The sequence below is a fragment of the Petromyzon marinus genome, chromosome 72, assembly GCF_048934315.1.
Source record: "Petromyzon marinus isolate PM22_M1 ecotype Great Lakes invasive population chromosome 72, UKy_Petmar_22M1.pri1.0, whole genome shotgun sequence".
Taxonomy (NCBI): domain Eukaryota; kingdom Metazoa; phylum Chordata; class Hyperoartia; order Petromyzontiformes; family Petromyzontidae; genus Petromyzon; species Petromyzon marinus.
The window spans coordinates 3,145,545-3,168,777 of NC_133738.1; the positions used below are offsets into that span (position 1 = coordinate 3,145,545).

At 48.7% G+C, this 23,233-nt stretch overlaps 1 protein-coding gene across 2 annotated transcripts in view; it reads left to right on the forward strand.

Annotated features, from left to right (window-relative positions):
* The window catches only part of LOC116958137 (1-acyl-sn-glycerol-3-phosphate acyltransferase alpha-like), a 116,169-nt gene that overhangs the window by 49,377 nt on the left and 43,559 nt on the right, over nt 1-23,233 (forward strand). For both annotated transcript variants that reach the window (XM_076055665.1, XM_076055664.1), the window contains exon 3: nt 14,617-14,792. In XM_076055665.1, the coding sequence (XP_075911780.1) occupies nt 14,617-14,792 (176 nt within the window). The remainder of the gene's footprint in view (nt 1-14,616; nt 14,793-23,233) is intronic.

A 23,233-nucleotide genomic window follows, 5' to 3' on the forward strand; every position in this document is an offset into this window, starting at 1 on the left:
CTCTAACTATCTATAACTATCTCTCTAACTATCTCTAATTATCTCTCTAATTATCTCTCTATCTCTCTAACTATCTCTCTAACTATCTCTAACTATCTCTAACTATCTCCCTCCCTCTCTCTGTGCCAGGCCTCATGGAGTGCCTGCCGGATCGTTGTGCTCCCATAGCCAACTATCTCTCTATCTCTCTAGCTATCTCTCTAACTATCTCTCTAACTATCTCTAACTATCTCTCTAACTATCTCTCTAACTATCTCTAACTATCTCTCTAACTATCTCTCTAACTATCTCTCTAACTATCTCTAACTATCTCTCTATCTCTCTATCTCTCTAACTTTCTCTATCTCTCTATCTCTCTAACTTTCTCTCTATCTCTCTCTATCTCTCTATCTCACTAACTATCTCTCTAACTATCTCTATCTCTAACTATCTCTAACTATCTCCCTCTCTCTGTGCCAGGCCTCATGGAGTGCCTGCCGGATCGTTGTGCTCCCATAGCCAACTATCTCTTTATCTCTCTATCTCTCTAACTATCTCTCTAACTATCTCTCTATCTCTCTAACTATCTCTAACTATCTCTCTAACTATCTCTAACTATCTCCCTCTCTGTCTCTGTGCCAGGCCTCATGGAGTGTTTATCTCTCTAACTATCTCTAACTATCTCTCTCTAACTATCTCTCTAACTATCTCTCTAACTATCTCTCTAACTATCTCTCTAACTATCTCTCTAACTATCTCTCTAACTATCTCTCTAACTATCTCTCTAACTATCTCTCTATCTCTCTAACTCTCTCTAACTATCTCTCTAACTATCTCTAACTATCTCTAACTATCTCCCTCCCTCTCTCTGTGCCAGGCCTCATGGAGTGCCTGCCGGATCGTTGTGCTCCCATAGCCAACTATCTTTATCTCTCTAGCTCTCTATCTCTCTAACTATCTCTAGCTCTCTATCTCTCTATCTCTAACTATCTCTCTAACTATCTCTCTAACTATCTCTCTAACTATCTCTCTAACTATCTCTCTAACTATCTCTCTCTAACTATCTCTCTATCTCTCTAACTATCTCTCTAACTATCTCTCTATCTCTCTAACTATCTCTCGATCTCTCTAACTATCTCTCTATCTCTCTAACTATCTCTCTATCTCTATCTCTCTAACTATCTCTCTAACTATCTCTAACTATCTCCCTCTCTCTCTCTGTGCCAGGCCTCATGGAGTGCCTGCCGGATCGTTGTGCTCCCATAGCCAACTATCTTTATCTCTAACTATCTCTCTATCTATCTCTCTAACTATCTCTCTAACTATCTCTCTAACTATCTCTCTAACTATCTTTCTAGCTCTCTAACTATCTCTCTATCTCTCTAACTATCTCTCTATCTCTCTAACTCTCTATCTCTCTAACTATCTCTCTATCTATCTAACTATCTCTCTAACTATCTCTAACTAACTATCTCCCTCTCTCTCTGTGCCAGGCCTTATGGAGTGCCTGCCGGATCGTTGTGCTCCCATAGCCAACTATCTCTTTATCTCTCTATCTCTTTATCTCTCTAGCTCTCTAACTATCTCTCTAACTATCTCTCTAACTATCTCTTTATCTCTCTAGCTCTCTAACTATCTCTCTAACTATCTATCTCTCTACCTCTCTAACTATCTCTAACCATCTCTAACTATCTCTCTAACTATCTCTCTAACTATCTCTCTAACTATCTCTAACTATCTCCCCCTCTCTCTGTGCCAGGCCTTATGGAGTGCCTGCCGGATCGGTGTGCTCCCATAGCCAACTATCTTTATCTCTCTATTTCTCTAACTATCTCTCTAACTATCTCTCTAACTATCTCTTTATCTCTAGCTCTCTAACTATCTCTCTATCTCTCTAACTATCTCTAACTATCTCTCTAACTATCTCTCTAACTATCTCTCTAACTATCTCTAACTATCTCTCTAACTATCTCACTAACTATCTCTCTAACTATCTCTAACTATCTCTCTAACTCTCCCTCTAACTCTCTTTATCTCTCTATCTCTCTAACTATCTCTCTATCTCTCTAACTATCTCTCTAACTATCTCTCTAACTATCTCTAACTATCTCTCTAACTATCTCACTAACTATCTCTCTAACTATCTCTCTAACTATCTCTAACTATCTCTCTAACTCTCCCTCTAACTCTCTTTATCTCTCTATCTCTCTAACTATCTCTCTATCTCTCTAACTATCTCTCTAACTATCTCTAACTATCTCCCTCTCTCTCTGTGCCAGGCCTCATGGAGTGCCTGCCGGATCGTTGTGCTCCCATAGCCAACTATCTTTATCTCTCTATCTCTCTAACTATCTCTCTAACTATCTCTCTAACTCTCTCTCTATTTCTCTAACTATCTCTCCATCTCTCTAACTATCTCTCCATCTCTCTAACTATCTCTCGATCTCTCTAACTATCTCTCGATCTCTCTAACTATCTCTCTAACTATCTCTAACTATCTCCCTCTCTCTTTAACTATCTCTAACTATATCTATCTCCCTCTCTCTGTGCCAGGCCTCATGGAGTGCCTGCCAGATCGTTGTGCTCCCATAGCCAACTATCTTTATCTCTATCTCTCTAACTATCTCTAACTATCTCTCTATCTCTCTAGCTCTAACTATCTCTCTAACTATCTCTCTAACTATCTCCCTAGCTCTCTAACTATCTCTAACTATCTCTCTAACTATCTCTAACTATCTCTATCTCTTTAACTATCTCTAACTATCTCTAACTATCTCCCTCTCTCTCTGTGCCAGGCCTCATGGAGTGCCTGCCATATCGTTGTGCTCCCATAGCCAACTATCTCTTTATCTCTCTAACTATCTCTCTAACAATCTCTCTATCTCTCTAACTATCTCTCTAACTATCTCTCTAGCTCTCTAACTATCTCTAACTATCTCTCTAACTATCTCTCTAACTATCTCTCTATCTAACTCTCTAACTATCTCTAACTATCTCTCTAACTATCTCTCTAACTATCTCTAACTATCTCTCTATCTCTCTAACTATCTTGAACTATCTCTCTAACTATCTCTATAGCTCTCTAACTATCTCTCTCTAACTATCTCTCTATGTCTCTAACTATCTCTCTAACTCTCTAACTATCTCTCTAACTATCTCTCTATCTATCTCTCTAACTATCTCTATATCTCTCTATCTCTCTAACTATCTCTCTAACTATCTCTCTAACTCTCTAACTATCTTTCTAACTATCTCTCTATATCTCTAACATCTGTCTATCTCTCTAACTATCTCTCTAACTATCTCTCTAACTATCTCTCTAACTATCTCTCTAACTATCTCTCTAACTATCTCTCTAACTATCTCTAACTATCTCTCTAACTCTCCCTCTAACTCTCTTTATCTCTCTATCTCTCTAACTATCTCTCTATCTCTCTAACTATCTCTCTAACTATCTCTAACTATCTCCCTCTCTCTCTGTGCCAGGCCTCATGGAGTGCCTGCCGGATCGTTGTGCTCCCATAGCCAACTATCTTTATCTCTCTATCTCTCTAACTATCTCTCTAACTATCTCTCTAACTCTCTCTCTATTTCTCTAACTATCTCTCCATCTCTCTAACTATCTCTCCATCTCTCTAACTATCTCTCGATCTCTCTAACTATCTCTCGATCTCTCTAACTATCTCTCTAACTATCTCTAACTATCTCCCTCTCTCTTTAACTATCTCTAACTATATCTATCTCCCTCTCTCTGTGCCAGGCCTCATGGAGTGCCTGCCAGATCGTTGTGCTCCCATAGCCAACTATCTTTATCTCTATCTCTCTAACTATCTCTAACTATCTCTCTATCTCTCTAGCTCTAACTATCTCTCTAACTATCTCTCTAACTATCTCCCTAGCTCTCTAACTATCTCTAACTATCTCTCTAACTATCTCTAACTATCTCTATCTCTTTAACTATCTCTAACTATCTCTAACTATCTCCCTCTCTCTCTGTGCCAGGCCTCATGGAGTGCCTGCCATATCGTTGTGCTCCCATAGCCAACTATCTCTTTATCTCTCTAACTATCTCTCTAACAATCTCTCTATCTCTCTAACTATCTCTCTAACTATCTCTCTAACTATCTCTAACTATCTCTCTATCTCTCTAACTATCTTGAACTATCTCTCTAACTATCTCTATAGCTCTCTAACTATCTCTCTCTAACTATCTCTCTATGTCTCTAACTATCTCTCTAACTCTCTAACTATCTCTCTAACTATCTCTCTATCTATCTCTCTAACTATCTCTATATCTCTCTATCTCTCTAACTATCTCTCTAACTATCTCTCTAACTCTCTAACTATCTTTCTAACTATCTCTCTATATCTCTAACATCTGTCTATCTCTCTAACTATCTCTCTAACTATCTCTCTAACTATCTCTCTAACTATCTCTCTAACTATCTCTAACTATCTCTCTATCTCTAACTATCTCTAACTATCTCCCTCCCTCTCTGTGCCAGGCCTTATGGAGTGCCTGGGGATCGTTGTGCTCCCATGGCCAACTATCTCTTTATCTCTCTATCTCTCTAACTATCTCTCTAGCTCTAACTATCTTTATAGCCAACTTTCTCTTGATCTATCTCTCCAACTATCTCTCTAACTATCTCTCTAACTATCTCTCTAGCTCTCTAACTATCTCTCTAGCTCTCTAACTATCTCTCTAACTATCTCTAACTAGCTCTCTAACTATCTCTCTATCTCTCTAACTATCTCTAACTATCTCTCTAACTATCTCTCTATCTCTCTAACTATCTCTCCATCTCTCTAACTATCTCTCGATCTCTCTAACTATCTCTAACTATCTCTAACTATCTCTCTAACTATCTTTATCTCTCTATCTCTCTAACTATCTATCTCTCTAGCTCTCTATCTCTAACTACCTCTAGCTATCTCTCTATCTCTCTAACTATCTCTCTAACTATCTCTATTTCTAACTATCTCTCTATCTCTCTAACTATTTCTCCATCTCTCTATCTCTCTAACTATCTCTCGATCTCTCTAAATATCTCTCGATCTCTCTAACTATCTCTAACTATCTCTAGCTATCTTTATCTCTCTAACTATCTATCTCTCTAGCTCTCTATCTCTAACTATCTCTAACTATCTCTCTATCTCTCTAACTATCTCTAACTAACTATCTCTAACTATCTCCCTCTCTCTGTGCCAGGCCTTATGGAGTGCCTGCCGGATCGTTGTGCTCCCATAGCCAACTATCTCTTTATCTCTCTATCTCTGTAACTATCTCTCTAACTATCTCTCTAACTATCTCTAACTATCTCTCTAGCTCTCTAACTATCTCTCTTGCTCTCTAACTATCTATAACTATCTCTCTAACTATCTCTAATTATCTCTCTAACTATCTCTCTATCTCTTTAACTATCTCTCTAACTATCTCTAACTATCTCTAACTATCTCCCTCCCTCTCTCTGTGCCAGGCCTCATGGAGTGCCTGCCGGATCGTTGTGCTCCCATAGCCAACTATCTTTATCTCTCTATCTCTCTAGCTATCTCTCTAACTATCTCTCTAACTATCTCTAACTATCTCTCTAACTATCTCTCTAACTATCTCTAACTATCTCTCTAACTATCTCTCTAACTATCTCTAACTATCTCTCTATCTCTCTATCTCTCTAACTTTCTCTATCTCTCTATCTCTCTAACTTTCTCTCTATCTCTCTCTATCTCTCTATCTCACTAACTATCTCTCTAACTATCTCTATCTCTAACTATCTCTAACTATCTCCCTCTCTCTCTCTGTGCCAGGCCTCATGGAGTGCCTGCCGGATCGTTGTGCTCCCATAGCCAACTATCTCTTTATCTCTCTATCTCTCTAACTATCTCTCTAACTATCTCTCTATCTCTCTAACTATCTCTAACTATCTCTCTAACTATCTCTAACTATCTCCCTCTCTGTCTCTGTGCCAGGCCTCATGGAGTGTTTATCTCTCTAACTATCTCTAACTATCTCTCTCTAACTATCTCTCTAACTATCTCTCTAACTATCTCTCTAACTATCTCTCTATCTCTCTAACTCTCTCTAACTATCTCTCTAACTATCTCTCTATCTCTCTAACTATCTCTCTAACTATCTCTAACTATCTCTAACTATCTCCCTCCCTCTCTCTGTGCCAGGCCTCATGGAGTGCCTGCCGGATCGTTGTGCTCCCATAGCCAACTATCTTTATCTCTCTAGCTCTCTATCTCTCTAACTATCTCTAGCTCTCTATCTCTCTATCTCTATCTCTAACTATCTCTCTAACTATCTCTCTAACTATCTCTCTAACTTTCTCTCTAACTATCTCTCTCTAACTATCTCTCTATCTCTCTAACTATCTCTCTAACTATCTCTCTATCTCTCTAACTATCTCTCGATCTCTCTAACTATCTCTAACTATCTCTCTAACTATCTCTCTATCTATCTCTCTATCTCTCTAACTATCTCTAACTATCTCTCTAACTATCTCTCTAACTATCTCTCCATCTCTCTAACTATCTCTCCCTCTCTCTCTAACTATCTCTAACTATCTCTCCCTCTCTCTCTAACTATCTCTCCCTATCTCTCTAACTATCTCTCTATCTCTCTAACTATCTCTCTATCTCTCTAACTATCTCTCTATCTCTCTAACTATCTCTCTAACTATCTCTCTAACTATCTCTCTCTAACTATCTCTCTAACTATCTCTTTATCTCTCTATCTATCTCTCTATCTCTCTAACTATCTCTAACTATCTCTCTAACTATCTCTCTAACTATCTCTCCATCTCTCTAACTATCTCTCCCTCTCTCTCTAACTATCTCTCTATCTCTCTAACTATCTCTCTGTCTCTCTAACTATCTCTCTAACTATCTCTAACTATCTCTCCCTCTTTCTCTAACTATCTCTAACTATCTCTCTAACTCTCTTTATCTCTCTATCTCTCTAACTATCTCTCTAACTATCTCTAACTATCTCCCTCTCTCTGTGCCAGGCCTCATGGAGTGCCTGCCGGATCGTTGTGCTCCCATAGCCAACTATCTCTTTATCTCTCTAGCTCTAACTATCTCTCTAACTATCTCTCTAACTATCTCTCTATCTCTCTAACTATCTCTCGATCTATTTATCTCTCTAACTATCTCTAACTAACTCTATCTCCCTCTCTCTGTGTGCCAGGCCTCATGGAGTGCCTGCCGGATCGTTGTGCTCCCATAGCCAACTATCTCTCTATCTCTCTATCTCTAAATATCTCTCTAACTATCTCTCTAACTATCTCTCTAACTATCTCTCTAACTATCTCTCTATTTCTCTAACTCTCTCTCTAACTCTCTATCTATCTCTCGATCTCTCTAGCTCTCTAACTATCTCTCGATCTCTAACTATCTCTCTAACTATCTCTCGATCTACCTATCTCTCTAACTATCTCTAACTAACTCTATCTCCCTCTCTCTCTCTCTGTGCCAGGCCTCATGGAGTGCCTGCCGGATCGTTGTGCTCCCATAGCCAACTATCTCTTTATCTCTCTAGCTCTCTATCTCTAACTATCTCTCTAACTATCTCTCTAACTATCTCTCCCTCTCTCTCTAACTATCTCTCTAACTATCTCTAACTATCTACCTCTCTCTCTCTGTGCCAGGCCTCATGGAGTGCCTGCCGGATCGTTGTGCTCCCATAGCCAACTATCTCTCTATCTCTAACTATCTCTCTAACTATCTCTCTAACTATCTCTCGATCTCTCTAACTATCTCTAACTAACTATCTCTAACTATCTCTATCTATCTCTAACTATCTCCCTCTCTCTCTCTCTGTGCCAGGCCTCATGGAGTGCCTGCCGGATCGTTGTGCTCCCATAGCCAACTATCTCTTTATCTCTCTATCTCTCTAACTATCTCTAACTATCTCTCTAACTATCTCTATCTATCTCTAACTATCTCCCTCTCTCTCTCTGTGCCAGGCCTCATGGAGTGCCTGCCGGATCGTTGTGCTCCCATAGCCAACTATCTCTTTATCTCTCTAGCTCTCTATCTGTCTCTCTAACTATCTCTCTAACTATCTCTCTATCTATCTCTAACTATCTCCCTCTCTCTCTCTCTCTGTGTGCCAGGCCTCATGGAGTGCCTGCCGGATCGTTGTGCTCCCATACCCAACTATCTTTATCTCTCTATCTCTCTATCTGTCTCTCTAACTATCTCTCTAACTGTCTCTCTATCTCTCTAACTATCTGTCTAACTATCTCTAACTAACTCTATCTCCCTCTCTCTGTGTGCCAGGCCTCATGGAGTGCCTGCCGGATCGTTGTGCTCCCATAGCCAACTATCTCTTTATCTCTCTATCTCTCTAACTATCTCTCTAACTATCTCTCTAACTATCTCTCTATCTCTCTAACTATCTCTCTATCTCTCTACCTCTCTAACTATCTCTCTAACTATCTCTCTAACTATCTCTCTAACTATCTCTCTATCTCTCTAACTATCTCTCTATCTCTCTAACTATCTCTCTACCTCTCTATCTCTCTAACTATCTCTAACTATCTCTAACTATCTTTCCATCTCTCTAACTATCTCTCCCTCTCTCTCTAACTATCTCTCTATCTATCTCTAACTATCTCCCTCTCTCTCTCTGTGCCAGGCCTCATGGAGTGCCTGCCGGATCGTTGTGCTCCCATAGCCAACTATCTCTTTATCTCTCTAGCTCTCTATCTGTCTCTCTAACTATCTCTCTAACTATCTCTCTAACTATCTCTCTATCTATCTCTAACTATCTCCCTCTCTCTCTCTCTCTCTGTGTGCCAGGCCTCATGGAGTGCCTGCCGGATCGTTGTGCTCCCATACCCAACTATCTTTATCTCTCTATCTCTCTATCTGTCTCTCTAACTATCTCTCTAACTGTCTCTCTATCTCTCTAACTATCTGTCTAACTATCTCTAACTAACTCTATCTCCCTCTCTCTGTGTGCCAGGCCTCATGGAGTGCCTGCCGGATCGTTGTGCTCCCATAGCCAACTATCTCTTTATCTCTCTATCTCTCTAACTATCTCTCTAACTATCTCTCTAACTATCTCTCTATCTCTCTAACTATCTCTCTATCTCTCTAACTATCTCTCTATCTCTCTATCTCTCTACCTCTCTAACTATCTCTCTAACTATCTCTCTAATTATCTCTCTATCTCTCTAACTATCTCTCTATCTCTCTAACTATCTCTCTACCTCTCTATCTCTCTAACTATCTCTAACTATCTCTCTAACTATCTCTCCATCTCTCTAACTATCTCTAACTATCTCTCCCTCTCTCTCTAACTATCTCTAACTATCTCTAACTATCTCCCTCTCTCTCTCTGTGTGCCAGGCCTCATGGAGTGCCTGCCGGATCGTTGTGCTCCCATAGCCAACTATCTTTATCTCTCTATCTCTTTATCTCTCTATCTCTCTAGCTCTCTATCTCTCTATCTCTAACTATCTCTCTATCTCTCTAACTATCTCTATCTCTAACTATCTCTAACTATCTCTAACTATCTCCCTCTCTCTGTGTGCCAGGCCTCATGGAGTGCCTGCCGGATCGTTGTGCTCCCATAGCCAACTATCTTTATATCTCTATCTCTTTATCTCTCTATCTCTCTAGCTCTCTATCTCTCTATCTCTAACTATCTCTCTATCTCTCTAACTATCTCTATCTCTAACTATCTCTAACTATCTCTAACTATCTCCCTCTCTCTCTCTCTCTGTGCCAGGCCTCATGGAGTGCCTGCCGGATCGTTGTGCTCCCATAGCCAACTATCTCTAACTATCTCTCTATCTCTCTATCTGTCTCTCTAACTATATCTCTAACTATCTCTCTATCTCTCTAACTATCTCTCTATCTCTCTAACTATCTCTCGATCTCTCTAACTATCTCTCTAACTATCTCTATCTATCTCTAACTATCTCTCTAACTATCTCTCTATCTCTAACTATCTCTCTAACTATCTCTCTAACTATCTCTCTAACTATCTCCCTCTCTCTCTCTGTGCCAGGCCTCATGGAGTGCCTGCCGGATCGTTGTGCTCCCATAGCCAACTATCTCTCTAACTATCTCTCTAACTATCTCTCGATCTACCTATCTCTCTAACTTTCTCTCTATCTCTCTCTATCTCTCTATCTCTCTATCTCTCTAACTATCTCTCTATCTCTCTATCTCTCTACCTCTCTAACTATCTCTCTAACTATCTCTCTAATTATCTCTCTATCTCTCTAACTATCTCTCTATCTCTCTAACTATCTCTCTACCTCTCTATCTCTCTAACTATCTCTAACTATCTCTCTAACTATCTCTCCATCTCTCTAACTATCTCTAACTATCTCTCCCTCTCTCTCTAACTATCTCTAACTATCTCCCTCTCTCTCTCTGTGTGCCAGGCCTCATGGAGTGCCTGCCGGATCGTTGTGCTCCCATAGCCAACTATCTTTATCTCTCTATCTCTTTATCTCTCTATCTCTCTAGCTCTCTATCTCTCTATCTCTAACTATCTCTCTATCTCTCTAACTATCTCTATCTCTAACTATCTCTAACTATCTCTAACTATCTCCCTCTCTCTGTGTGCCAGGCCTCATGGAGTGCCTGCCGGATCGTTGTGCTCCCATAGCCAACTATCTCTAACTATCTCTCTATCTCTCTATCTGTCTCTCTAACTATATCTCTAACTATCTCTCTATCTCTCTAACTATCTCTCTATCTCTCTAACTATCTCTCGATCTCTCTAACTATCTCTCTAACTATCTCTATCTATCTCTAACTATCTCTCTAACTATCTCTCTATCTCTAACTATCTCTCTAACTATCTCTCTAACTATCTCTCTAACTATCTCTAACTATCTCCCTCTCTCTCTCTGTGCCAGGCCTCATGGAGTGCCTGCCGGATCGTTGTGCTCCCATAGCCAACTATCTCTTTATCTCTCTATCTCTCTAACTATATCTCTATCTATCTCTAACTATCTCCCTCTCTCTCTCTCTGTGTGCCAGGCCTCATGGAGTGCCTGCCGGATCGTTGTGCTCCCATAGCCAACTATCTCTCTATCTCTCTATCTCTCTAACTATCTCTCTAACTATCTCTCTATCTCTCTAACTATCTCTCTATCTCTAACTATCTCTCTAACTATCTCTAACTATATCTCTAACTATCTCCCTCTCTCTCTCTGTGCCAGGCCTCATGGAGTGCCTGCCGGATCGTTGTGCTCCCATAGCCAACTATCTCTTTATCTCTCTATCTCTCTAACTATCTCTCTAACTATCTCTCTATCTCTCTAACTATCTCTCTATCTCTCTAACTATCTCTCGATCTCTCTAACTATCTCTCCATCTCTCTAACTATCTCTCTAACTATATCTCTATCTATCTCTAACTATCTCCCTCTCTCTCTCTCTCTGTGCCAGGCCTCATGGAGTGCCTGCCGGATCGTTGTGCTCCCATAGCCAACTATCTCTTTATCTCTCTATCTCTCTATCTCTAACTATCTCTCTAACTATCTCTCTATCTCTAACTATCTCTCTATCTCTAACTATCTCTCTATCTCTAACTATCTCCCTCTCTCTCTCTCTGTGTGCCAGGCCTCATGGAGTGCCTGCCGGATCGTTGTGCTCCCATAGCCAACTATCTCTCTATCTCTCTATCTCTAACTATCTCTATCTATCTCTAACTATCTCCCTCTCTCTCTCTCTGTGTGCCAGGCCTCATGGAGTGCCTGCCGGATCGTTGTGCTCCCATAGCCAACTATCTCTCTACCTCTCTATCTCTCTAACTATCTCTAACTATCTCTAACTATCTCTCTAACTATCTCTAAATAACTCTATCTCCCTCTCTCTCTCTGTGTGCCAGGCCTCATGGAGTGCCTGCCGGATCGTTGTGCTCCCATAGCCAACTATCTTTATCTCTAACTATCTCTCTAACTATCTCTCTATCTATCTCTAACTATCTCTAACTATCTCCCTCTCTCTCTCTCTGTGTGCCAGGCCTCATGGAGTGCCTGCCGGATCGTTGTGCTCCCATAGCCAACTATCTTTATCTCTATCTCTCTAACTATCTCTCTAACTATCTCTCTATCTATCTCTAACTATCTCTAACTATCTCCCTCTCTCTCTCTCTCTGTGCCAGGCCTCATGGAGTGCCTGCCGGATCGTTGTGCTCCCATAGCCAACTATCTCTTTATCTCTCTATCTCTAACTATCTCTATCTATCTCTAACTATCTCTCTAACTCTATCTATCTCTCGATCCCTCTAACTATCTCTCGATCTCTCTAACTATCTCTAGCTATCTCTAACTATCTCTCTAACTCTATCTATCTCTCGATCCCTCTAACTATCTCTCGATCTCTCTAACTATCTCTAGCTATCTCTAACTATCTCCCTCTCTCTCTGTGTGCCAGGCCTCATGGAGTGCCTGCCGGATCGTTGTGCTCCCATAGCCAACTATCTCTTTATCTCTCTAACTATCTCTCTATCTCTCTAACTATCTCTCTATCTCTCTAACTATCTCTCTAACTATCTCTCTAACTATCTCTCTAACTATCTCTCTAACTATCTCTCTATCTCTCTAACTAACTATCTCTATCTATCTCTAACTATCTCCCTCTCTCTCTCTCTGTGTGCCAGGCCTCATGGAGTGCCTGCCGGATCGTTGTGCTCCCATAGCCAACTATCTCTTTATCTCTCTATCTCTCTAACTATCTCTCTAACTATCTCTCTAACTATCTCTCTCTATCTCTAACTATCTCTAGCTATCTCTAACTATCTCCCTCTCTCTCTCTCTGTGTGCCAGGCCTCATGGAGTGCCTGCCGGATCGTTGTGCTCCCATAGCCAACTATCTCTTTATCTCTCTATCTCTAACTATCTCTATCTATCTCTAACTATCTCTCTAACTCTATCTATCTCTCGATCCCTCTAACTATCTCTCGATCTCTCTAACTATCTCTAGCTATCTCTAACTATCTCTCTAACTCTATCTATCTCTCGATCCCTCTAACTATCTCTCGATCTCTCTAACTATCTCTAGCTATCTCTAACTATCTCCCTCTCTCTCTGTGTGCCAGGCCTCATGGAGTGCCTGCCGGATCGTTGTGCTCCCATAGCCAACTATCTCTTTATCTCTCTAACTATCTCTCTATCTCTCTAACTATCTCTCTATCTCTCTAACTATCTCTCTAACTATCTCTCTAACTATCTCTCTAACTATCTCTCTATCTCTCTAACTATCTCTCTATCTCTCTAACTAACTATCTCTAACTATCTCTATCTATCTCTAACTATCTCCCTCTCTCTCTCTCTGTGTGCCAGGCCTCATGGAGTGCCTGCCGGATCGTTGTGCTCCCATAGCCAACTATCTCTTTATCTCTCTATCTCTCTAACTATCTCTAACTAACTCTATCTCCCTCTCTCTCTCTCTGTGTGCCAGGCCTCATGGAGTGCCTGCCGGATCGTTGTGCTCCCATAGCCAACTATCTCTTTATCTCTCTATCTCTCTAACTATCTCTCTAACTATCTCTCTAACTATCTCTCTCTATCTCTAACTATCTCTAGCTATCTCTAACTATCTCCCTCTCTCTCTCTCTGTGTGCCAGGCCTCATGGAGTGCCTGCCGGATCGTTGTGCTCCCATAGCCAACTATCTCTTTATCTCTCTATCTCTAACTATCTCTCTAACTATCTCTCTCTCTCTGTGTGCCAGGCCTCATGGAGTGCCTGCCGGATCGTTGTGCTCCCATAGCCAACTATCTGTTTATCTCTAACTATCTCTCTAACTATCTCTCTAACTATCTCTCTATATCTCTAACTATCTCTCTATCTCTCTAACTATCTCTAGCTATCTCTAACTATCTCCCTCTCTCTATCTCTCTGTGCCAGGCCTCATGGAGTGCCTGCCGGATCGTTGTGCTCCCATAGCCAACTATCTCTTTATCTCTCTATCTCTCTATCTCTAACTATCTCTCTAACTATCTCTCTAACTATCTCTCCCTCTCTCTCTAACTATCTCTCTAACTATCTCTAACTATCTCTAACTATCTCTCTAACTCTATCTATCTCTCGATCCCTCTAACTATCTCTCGATCTCTCTAACTATATCTCTATCTATCTCTAACTATCTCCCTCTCTCTCTCTCTGTGTGCCAGGCCTCATGGAGTGCCTGCCGGATCGTTGTGCTCCCATAGCCAATTATCTCTTTATCTCTCTATCTCTCTATCTGTCTCTCTAACTATATCTCTAACTATCTCTCCCTCTCTCTAACTATCTCTCTAACTATCTCTCTATCTCTCTAACTATCTCTCTAACTATCTCTAACTCTCTCCCTCTCTCTCTCTCTGTGTGCCAGGCCTCATGGAGTGCCTGCCGGATCGTTGTGCTCCCATAGCCAACTATCTCTCTAACTATCTCTCTAACTATCTCTCTATCTCTAACTATCTCTAACTATCTCTCTAACTATCTCTAACTATCTCTCTCTCTCTGTGTGCCAGGCCTCATGGAGTGCCTGCCGGATCGTTGTGCTCCCATAGCCAACTATCTCTTTATCTCTCTATCTCTCTAACTATCTCTCTAACTATCTCTCTATCTATCTCTAACTATCTCTAACTATCTCTCTCTCTCTCTGTGTGCCAGGCCTCATGGAGTGCCTGCCGGATCGTTGTGCTCCCATAGCCAAGCGCGAGCTGCTGTTTGTGGGCCCATTCGGAGCCATCGCCTGGCTCTGTGGGGTCTTCTTCATCGACCGCCAGAGGACTCAGCACGCCAAGCACACAATGGGAGCAGTCGCCTCGGTCATGAGAGAGCGCGGGGTGAGATATATAGAGAGATGTAGAGAGATATAGAGAGAGATATAGAGAGAGATGGAGAGAGAGATGAAGAGAGAGATGAAGAGAGAGATGAAGAGAGAGATGGTGAGAGAGAGATGGTGAGAGAGAGAGAGAGATGGGGAGAGAGAGAGAGATGGAGAGAGATGTAGAGAGATGTAGAGAGAGAGAGATGTATATAGAGAGATGTAGAGAGATATATAGAGAGATAGAGAGAGATGTAGAGAGATAGAGAGATAGAGAGAGATGTATATAGAGAGATGTAGAGAGATAGTGAGTGATGTTTGTGGGCCCATTCGGAGCCATCGCCTGGCTCTGTGGCGTCTTCTTCATCGACCGGCAGAGGACTCAGCACGCCAAGCACACAATGGGAGCAGTCGCCTCCGTCATGAGAGAGCGCGGGGTGAGATATATAGAGAGATATAGAGAGATATAGAGAGATATAGAGAGATAGAGAGAGAGAGATGGTGAGAGAGAGAGATGGAGAGAGAGAGATGGAGAGAGATGTAGAGAGAGTTGTAGAGAGATGGAGAGAGAGTTGTAGAGAGATGGAGAGAGAGTTGTAGAGAGATGGAGAGAGAGTTGTAGAGAGATATAGAGAGATATATAGAGAGATGTAGAGAGATAGTGAGAGATGTTTGTGGGTCCATTCGGAGCCATCGCCTGGCTCTGTGGGGTCTTCTTCATCGACCGCCAGAGGACTCAGCACGCCAAGCACACAATGGGAGCAGTCGCCTCCGTCATGAGAGAGCGCGGGGTGAGATATATAGAGAGATGTAGAGAGATATAGAGAGAGATGGTGAGAGATATAGAGAGAGATGGTGAGAGAGAGAGAGATGGAGAGAGATGGAGAGAGAGATGGTGAGAGATGGAGAGAGAGAGATGGAGAGAGAGATGGAGAGAGAGAGATGTAGAGAGATATATAGAGAGATAGAGAGAGATGTAGAGAGATAGAGAGATAGAGAGAGATGTAGAGAGAGATGGAGAGAGAGATGGGGAGAGAGATGGAGAGAGAGATGGGGAGAGAGAGAGATAGAAAGATATAGAGATATATAGAGAGATAGAGAGAGATGGAGAGAGATGTAGAGAGATAGTGAGAGATGTTTGTGGGCCCATTCGGAGCCATCGCCTGGCTCTGTGGCGTCTTCTTCATCGACCGCCAGAGGACTCAGCACGCCAAGCACACAATGGGAGCAGTCGCCTCCGTCATGAGAGAGCGCGGGGTGAGATATATAGAGAGAGATATAGAGATGGTGAGAGATATATAGAGAGATATATAGAGAGATATATAGAGAGATGGAGAGAGATATAGAGATGTAGAGATATAGAGAGAGAGATAGAGAGAGATAGAGAGATGGAGAGAGAGATGGTGAGAGAGAGAGAGGTGAGAGAGAGATGGAGAGAGAGATGGGGAGAGAGAGAGAGGTGAGAGAGAGATGGAGAGAGAGATGGGGAGAGAGATAGAGAGAAATATATAGAGAGATAGAGAGATGTAGAGAGATGTAGAGAGATGGTGAGAGAGAGATGGTGAGAGAGAGAGATGGAGAGAGATGTAGAGAGAGTTGTAGAGAGATGGTGAGAGAGAGAGATGGAGAGAGATGTAGAGAGATGTAGAGAGAGTTGTAGAGAGATGGAGAGAGATGTAGAGAGAGTTGTAGAGAGATGGAGAGAGAGTTGTAGAGAGATGGTGAGAGAGAGAGATGGGGAGAGAGAGAGATATATATATAGAGATGTAGAGAGATAGTGAGAGAGAGATGTAGAGAGATAGAGAGATATATAGAGAGATGTAGAGAGATAGTGAGAGATGGTGAGAGAGAGAGATGGGGAGAGAGAGAGATATATATAGAGAGATGTAGAGAGATAGTGAGATGTAGAGAGATATATATAGAGAGATGTAGAGAGATAGTGAGAGATGTTTGTGGGCCCCCCCGGCGAGACCCCGCTCGGCCACGCCGCGGTTGGCAGAGAGTCCGGTGCAGCGGCCTCCGCCGTGGGTCCTCCGCTCGGCGCTTGGCGGCGGAGGCCCCCCGCCACTGGGGGGGGGGGGCGCGGGGGCCTTCGCACGGCGCTGCCAAGTGCCCTCTCAGCTTCGTGGCCGTCAATCAGGGCCCCGACACAGACGGCGCGGACGCCCTTCTCACGCCCTTCTCACGCCCTTCTCGCGCCCTTCTCACGCCCTTCTCGCGCCCTTCTCACGCCCTTCTCACGCCCTTCTCACGCCCTTCTCACGCCCTTCTCACGCCCTTCTCATGCCCTTCTCACGCCCTTCTCACGCCCTTCTCACGCCCTTCTCACGCCCTTCTCACGCCCTTCTCACGCCCTTCTCACGCCCTTCTCACGCCCTTCTCACGCCCTACTCACGCCCTTCTCACGCCCTTCTCATGCCCTTCTCGCGCCCTTCTCGCGCCCTTCTCGCGCCCTTCTCACGCCCTTCTCACGCCCTTCTCACGCCCTTCTCGCGCCCTTCTCACGCCCTTCTCGCGCCCTTCTCGCGCCCTTCTCGCGCCCTTCTCACGCCCTTCTCACGCCCTTCTCACGCCCTTCTCACGCCCTTCTCGCGCCCTTCTCGCGCCCTTCTCGCGCCCTTCTCACGCCCTTCTCACGCCCTTCTCACGCCCTTCTCACGCCCTTCTCACGCCCTTCTCACGCCCTTCTGACGCCCTTCTCACGCCCTTCTCGCGCCCTTCTCGCGCCCTTCTCGCGCCCTTCTCGCGCCCTTCTCGCGCCCTTCTCGCGCCCTTCTCGCGCCCTTCTCGCGCCCTTCTCGCGCCCTTCTCGCGCCCTTCTCGCGCCCTTCTCGCGCCCTTCTCGCGCCCTTCTCGCGCCCTTCTCACGCCCTTCTGACGCCCTTCTCACGCCCTTCTCACGCCCTTCTCACGCCCTTCTCACGCCCTTCTCACGCCCTCTCGCGCCCTTCTCGCGCCCTTCTCGCGCCCTTCTCACGCCCTTCTCACGCCCTTCTCACGCCCTTCTGAAGCCCTTCTCACGCCCTTCTCACGCCCTTCTCACGCCCTTCTCACGCCCTTCTCACGCCCTTCTGACGCCCTTCTCGCGCCCTTCTCACGCCCTTCTCACGCCCTTCTCACGCCCTTCTCGCGCCCTTCTCACGCCCTTCTCACGCCCTTCTGACGCCCTTCTGACGCCCTTCTCACGCCCTTCTCACGCCCTTCTCACGCCCTTCTCACGCCCTTCTCACGCCCTTCTCACGCCCTTCTGACGCCCTTCTCACGCCCTTCTCACGCCCTTCTCACGCCCTTCTCACGCCCTTCTCACGCCCTTCTGACGCCCTTCTGACGCCCTTCTCGCGCCCTTCTCGCGCCCTTCTCACGCCCTTCTCACGCCCTTCTCGCGCCCTTCTCGCGCCCTTCTCACGCCCTTCTCGCGCCCTTCTCGCGCCCTTCTCGCGCCCTTCTCGCGCCCTTCTCGCGCCCTTCTCACGCCCTTCTCACGCCCTTCTCACGCCCTTCTCACGCCCTTCTGACGCCCTTCTCGCGCCCTTCTCGCGCCCTTCTCACGCCCTTCTCACGCCCTTCTCACGCCCTTCTCGCGCCCTTCTCGCGCCCTTCTCGCGCCCTTCTCGCGCCCTTCTCGCGCCCTTCTCACGCCCTTCTCACGCCCTTCTCACGCCCTTCTCACGCCCTTCTCGCGCCCTTCTGACGCCCTTCTGACGCCCTTCTCGCGCCCTTCTCGCGCCCTTCTCACGCCCTTCTCACGCCCTTCTCACGCCCTTCTGACGCCCTTCTCACGCCCTTCTCACGCCCTTCTCACGCCCTTCTCACGCCCCTCTCACGCCCTTCTGACGCCCTTCTGACGCCCTTCTCACGCCCTTCTCACGCCCTTCTCACGCCCTTCTCACGCCCTTCTGACGCCCTTCTCACGCCCTTCTCACGCCCTTCTCACGCCCTTCTCACGCCCTTCCGACGCCCTTCTCGCGCCCTTCTCACGCCCTTCTCGCGCCCTTCTCGCGCCCTTCTCACGCCCTTCTCACGCCCTTCTCACGCCCTTCTGACGCCCTTCTGACGCCCTTCTCGCGCCCTTCTCGCGCCCTTCTCACGCCCTTCTCACGCCCTTCTCACGCCCTTATAACGCCCTTCTGACGCCCTTCTGACGCCCTTCTCACGCCCTTCTCACGCCCTTCTGACGCCCTTCTCACGCCCTTCTGACGCCCTTCTCACGCCCTTCTCACGCCCTTCTCGCGCCCTTCTCGCGCCCTTCTCGCGCCCTTCTCGCGCCCTTCTCGCGCCCTTCTCACGCCCTTCTCACGCCCTTCTCACGCCCTTCTGACGCCCTTCTCACGCCCTTCTCACGCCCTTCTCACGCCCTTCTCACGCCCTTCTCACGCCCTTCTGACGCCCTTCTGACGCCCTTCTCACGCCCTTCTCACGCCCTTCTCACGCCCTTCTCACGCCCTTCTCACGCCCTTCTGACGCCCTTCTCGCGCCCTTCTCGCGCCCTTCTCACGCCCTTCTCACGCCCTTCTCACGCCCTTCCGACGCCCTTCTCGCGCCCTTCTCACGCCCTTCTCGCGCCCTTCTCGCGCCCTTCTCGCGCCCTTCTCGCGCCCTTCTCGCGCCCTTCTCGCGCCCTTCTCGCGCCCTTCTCGCGCCCTTCTCGCGCCCTTCTCGCGCCCTTCTCGCGCCCTTCTCGCGTCCTTCTGCCGCCCTTCTCACGCCCTTCTCACGCCCTTCTGACGCCCTTCTCACGCCCTTCTGACGCCCTTCTGACGCCCTTCTGACGCCCTTCTCACGCCCTTCTCACGCCCTTCTCACGCCCTTCTCGCGCCCTTCTCGCGCCCTTCTCACGCCCTTCTCGCGCCCTTCTGACGCCCTTCTCGCGCCCTTCTCACGCCCTTCTCACGCCCTTCTCACGCCCTTCTGACGCCCTTCTGACGCCCTTCTCACGCCCTTCTCACGCCCTTCTCACGCCCTTCTCGCGCCCTTCTCGCGCCCTTCTCGCGCCCTTCTCGCGCCCTTCTCACGCCCTTCTGACGCCCTTCTCGCGCCCTTCTCACGCCCTTCTCGCGCCCTTCTCACGCCCTTCTGACGCCCTTCTCACGCCCTTCTCGCGCCCTTCTCGCGCCCTTCTCACGCCCTTCTGACGCCCTTCTGACGCCCTTCTCACGCCCTGCTCGCGCCCTTCTCGCGCCCTTCTCGCGCCCTTCTCGCGCCCTTCTGACGCCCTTCTCACGCCCTTCTCACGCCCTTCTCACGCCCTTCTCGCGCCCTTCTCACGCCCTTCTCGCGCCCTTCTCACGCCTTTCTCGCGCCCTTCTCGCGCCCTTCTCGCGCCCTTCTCGCGCCCTTCTCACGCCCTTCTCACGCCCTTCTCACGCCCTTCTCGCGCCCTTCTCGCGCCCTTCTCGCGCCCTTCTCGCGCCCTTCTCACGCCCTTCTCGCGCCCTTCTCGCGCCCTTCTCGCGCCCTTCTGACGCCCTTCTCACGCCCTTCTCACGCCCTTCTCACGCCCTTCTGACGCCCTTCTCACGCCCTTCTGACGCCCTTCTGACGCCCTTCTCACGCCCTTCTCACGCCCTTCTCACGCCCTTCTCACGCCCTTCTGACGCCCTTCTCACGCCCTTCTCGCGCCCTTCTCGCGCCCTTCTCGCGCCCTTCTGACGCCCTTCTCACGCCCTTCTCACGCCCTTCTGACGCCCTTCTGACGCCCTTCTCACGCCCTTCTCACGCCCTTCTCGCGCCCTTCTCACGCCCTTCTCCCGCCCTTCTCGCGCCCTTCTCGCGCCCTTCTCGCGCCCTTCTCGCGCCCTTCTCGCGCCCTTCTCGCGCCCTTCTCGCGCCCTTCTCGCGCCCTTCTCACGCCCTTCTCGCGCCCTTCTCGCGCCCTTCTCGCGCCCTTCTCGCGCCCTTCTCATGCCCTTCTCGCGCCCTTCTCACGCCCTTCTCACGCCCTTCTCACGCCCTTCTCACGCCCTTCTCACGCCCTTCTCACGCCCTTCTCACGCCCTTCTGACGCCCTTCTCACGCCCTTCTCACGTCCTTCTCACGTCCTTTTCACGCCCTTCTCACGCCCTTCTCACGCCCTTCTCACGCCCTTCTGACGCCTTTCTCACGCCCTTCTCACGCCCTTCTCACGCCCTTCTCACGCCCTTCTCGCGCCCTTCTCGCGCCCTTCTCGCGCCCTTCTCACGCCCTTCTCACGCCCTTCTCGCGCCCTTCTCGCGCCCTTCTCACGCCCTTCTCACGCCCTTCTCACGCCCTTCTCACGCCCTTCTCACGCCCTTCTCGCGCCCTTCTCACGCGCTTCTCACGCCCTTCTCACGCCCTTCTCACGCGCTTCTCACGCCCTTCTCACGCCCTTCTCACGCCCTTCTCACGCCCTTCTCACGCCCTTCTCGCGCCCTTCTCGCGCCCTTATCACGCCCTTCTCACGCCCTTCTGAAGCCCTTCTCACGCCCTTCTCACGCCCTTCTCACGCCCTTCTGACACCCTTCTCACGCCCTTCTCACGCCCTTCTGACGCCCTTCTCACGCCCTTCTCACGCCCTTCTCACGCCCTTCTCACGCCCTTTTCACGCCCTTTTCACGCCCTTCTCACGCCCTTCTCACGCCCTTCTCGCGCCCTTCTCGCGCCCTTCTCACGCCCTTCTCGCGCCCTTCTCGCGCCCTTCTCGCGCCCTTCTCGCGCCCTTCTCGCGCCCTTCTCGCGCCCTTCTCGCGCCCTTCTCGCGCCCTTCTCGCGCCCTTCTCGCGCCCTTCTCGCGCCCTTCTCGCACCCTTCTGACGCCCTTCTCACGCCCTTCTCACGCCCTTCTCACGCCCTTTTGACGCCCTTCTCACGCCCTTCTCGCGCCCTTCTCGCGCCCTTCTCGCGCCCTTCTCGCGCCCTTCTCGCGCCCTTCTCGCGCCCTTCTCGCGCCCTTCTGACGCCCTTCTCACGCCCTTCTCACGCCCTTCTCACGCCCTTCTCACGCCCTTCTCACGCCCTTCTCACGCCCTTCTCACGCCCTTCTCACGCCCTTCTGACGCCCTTCTGACGCCCTTCTCGCGCCCTTCTCGCGCCCTTCTCGCGCCCTTCTCGCGCCCTTCTCGCGCCCTTCTCGCGCCCTTCTCGCGCCCTTCTCGCGCCCTTCTCACGCCCTTCTCACGCCCTTCTCACGCCCTTCTCACGCCCTTCTCACGCCCTTCTCACGCCCTTCTGACGCCCTTCTCACGCCCTTCTCGCGCCCTTCTCGCGCCCTTCTCGCGCCCTTCTCGCGCCCTTCTCGCGCCCTTCTCGCGCCCTTCTCGCGCCCTTCTCACGCCCTTCTGACGCCCTTCTCGCGCCCTTCTCGCGCCCTTCTCGCGCCCTTCTCGCGCCCTTCTCGCGCCCTTCTCGCGCCCTTCTCGCGCCCTTCTCGCGCCCTTCTCGCGCCCTTCTGACGCCCTTCTCACGCCCTTCTCACGCCCTTCTGACGCCCTTCTCGCGCCCTTCTCGCGCCCTTCTCGCGCCCTTCTCGCGCCCTTCTCGCGCCCTTCTCGCGCCCTTCTCGCGCCCTTCTGACGCCCTTCTCACGCCCTTCTCACGCCCTTCTGACGCCCTTCTCGCGCCCTTCTCACGCCCTTCTCACGCCCTTCTCACGCCCTTCTCACGCCCTTCTCACGCCCTTCTCACGCCCTTCTCACGCCCTTCTGACGCCCTTCTGACGCCCTTCTCACGCCCTTCTCGCGCCCTTCTCGCGCCCTTCTCGCGCCCTTCTCGCGCCCTTCTCGCGCCCTTCTCGCGCCCTTCTCGCGCCCTTCTCGCGCCCTTCTCGCGCCCTTCTCGCGCCCTTCTCGCGCCCTTCTCGCGCCCTTCTCGCGCCCTTCTCACGCCCTTCTCACGCCCTTCTCACGCCCTTCTCACGCCCTTCTGACGCCCTTCTCGCGCCCTTCTCGCGCCCTTCTCGCGCCCTTCTCGCGCCCTTCTCGCGCCCTTCTCGCGCCCTTCTCGCGCCTTTCTCGCGCCTTTCTCGCGCCCTTCTCGCGCCCTTCTGACGCCCTTCTCGCGCCCTTCTCGCGCCCTTCTCGCGCCCTTCTCGCGCCCTTCTGACGCCCTTCTCACGCCCTTCTCACGCTCTTCTGACGCCCTTCTCACGCCCTTCTCACGCCCTTCTCACGCCCTTCTCACGCCCTTCTCACGCCCTTCTCACGCCCTTCTCGCGCCCTTCTCACGCCCTTCTGACGCCCTTCTCGCGCCCTTCTCGCGTCCTTCTCGCGCCCTTCTCACGCCCTTCTCGCGCCCTTCTCGCGCCCTTCTCGCGCCCTTCTCGCGCCCTTCTCGCGCCCTTCTCGCGCCCTTCTCGCGCCCTTCTCACGCCCTTCTCACGCCCTTCTGACGCCCTTCTCACGCCCTTCTGACGCCCTTCTCGCGCCCTTCTCACGCCCTTCTCACGCCCTTCTGACACCCTTCTCGCGCCCTTCTCGCGCCCTTCTCGCGCCCTTCTCGCGCCCT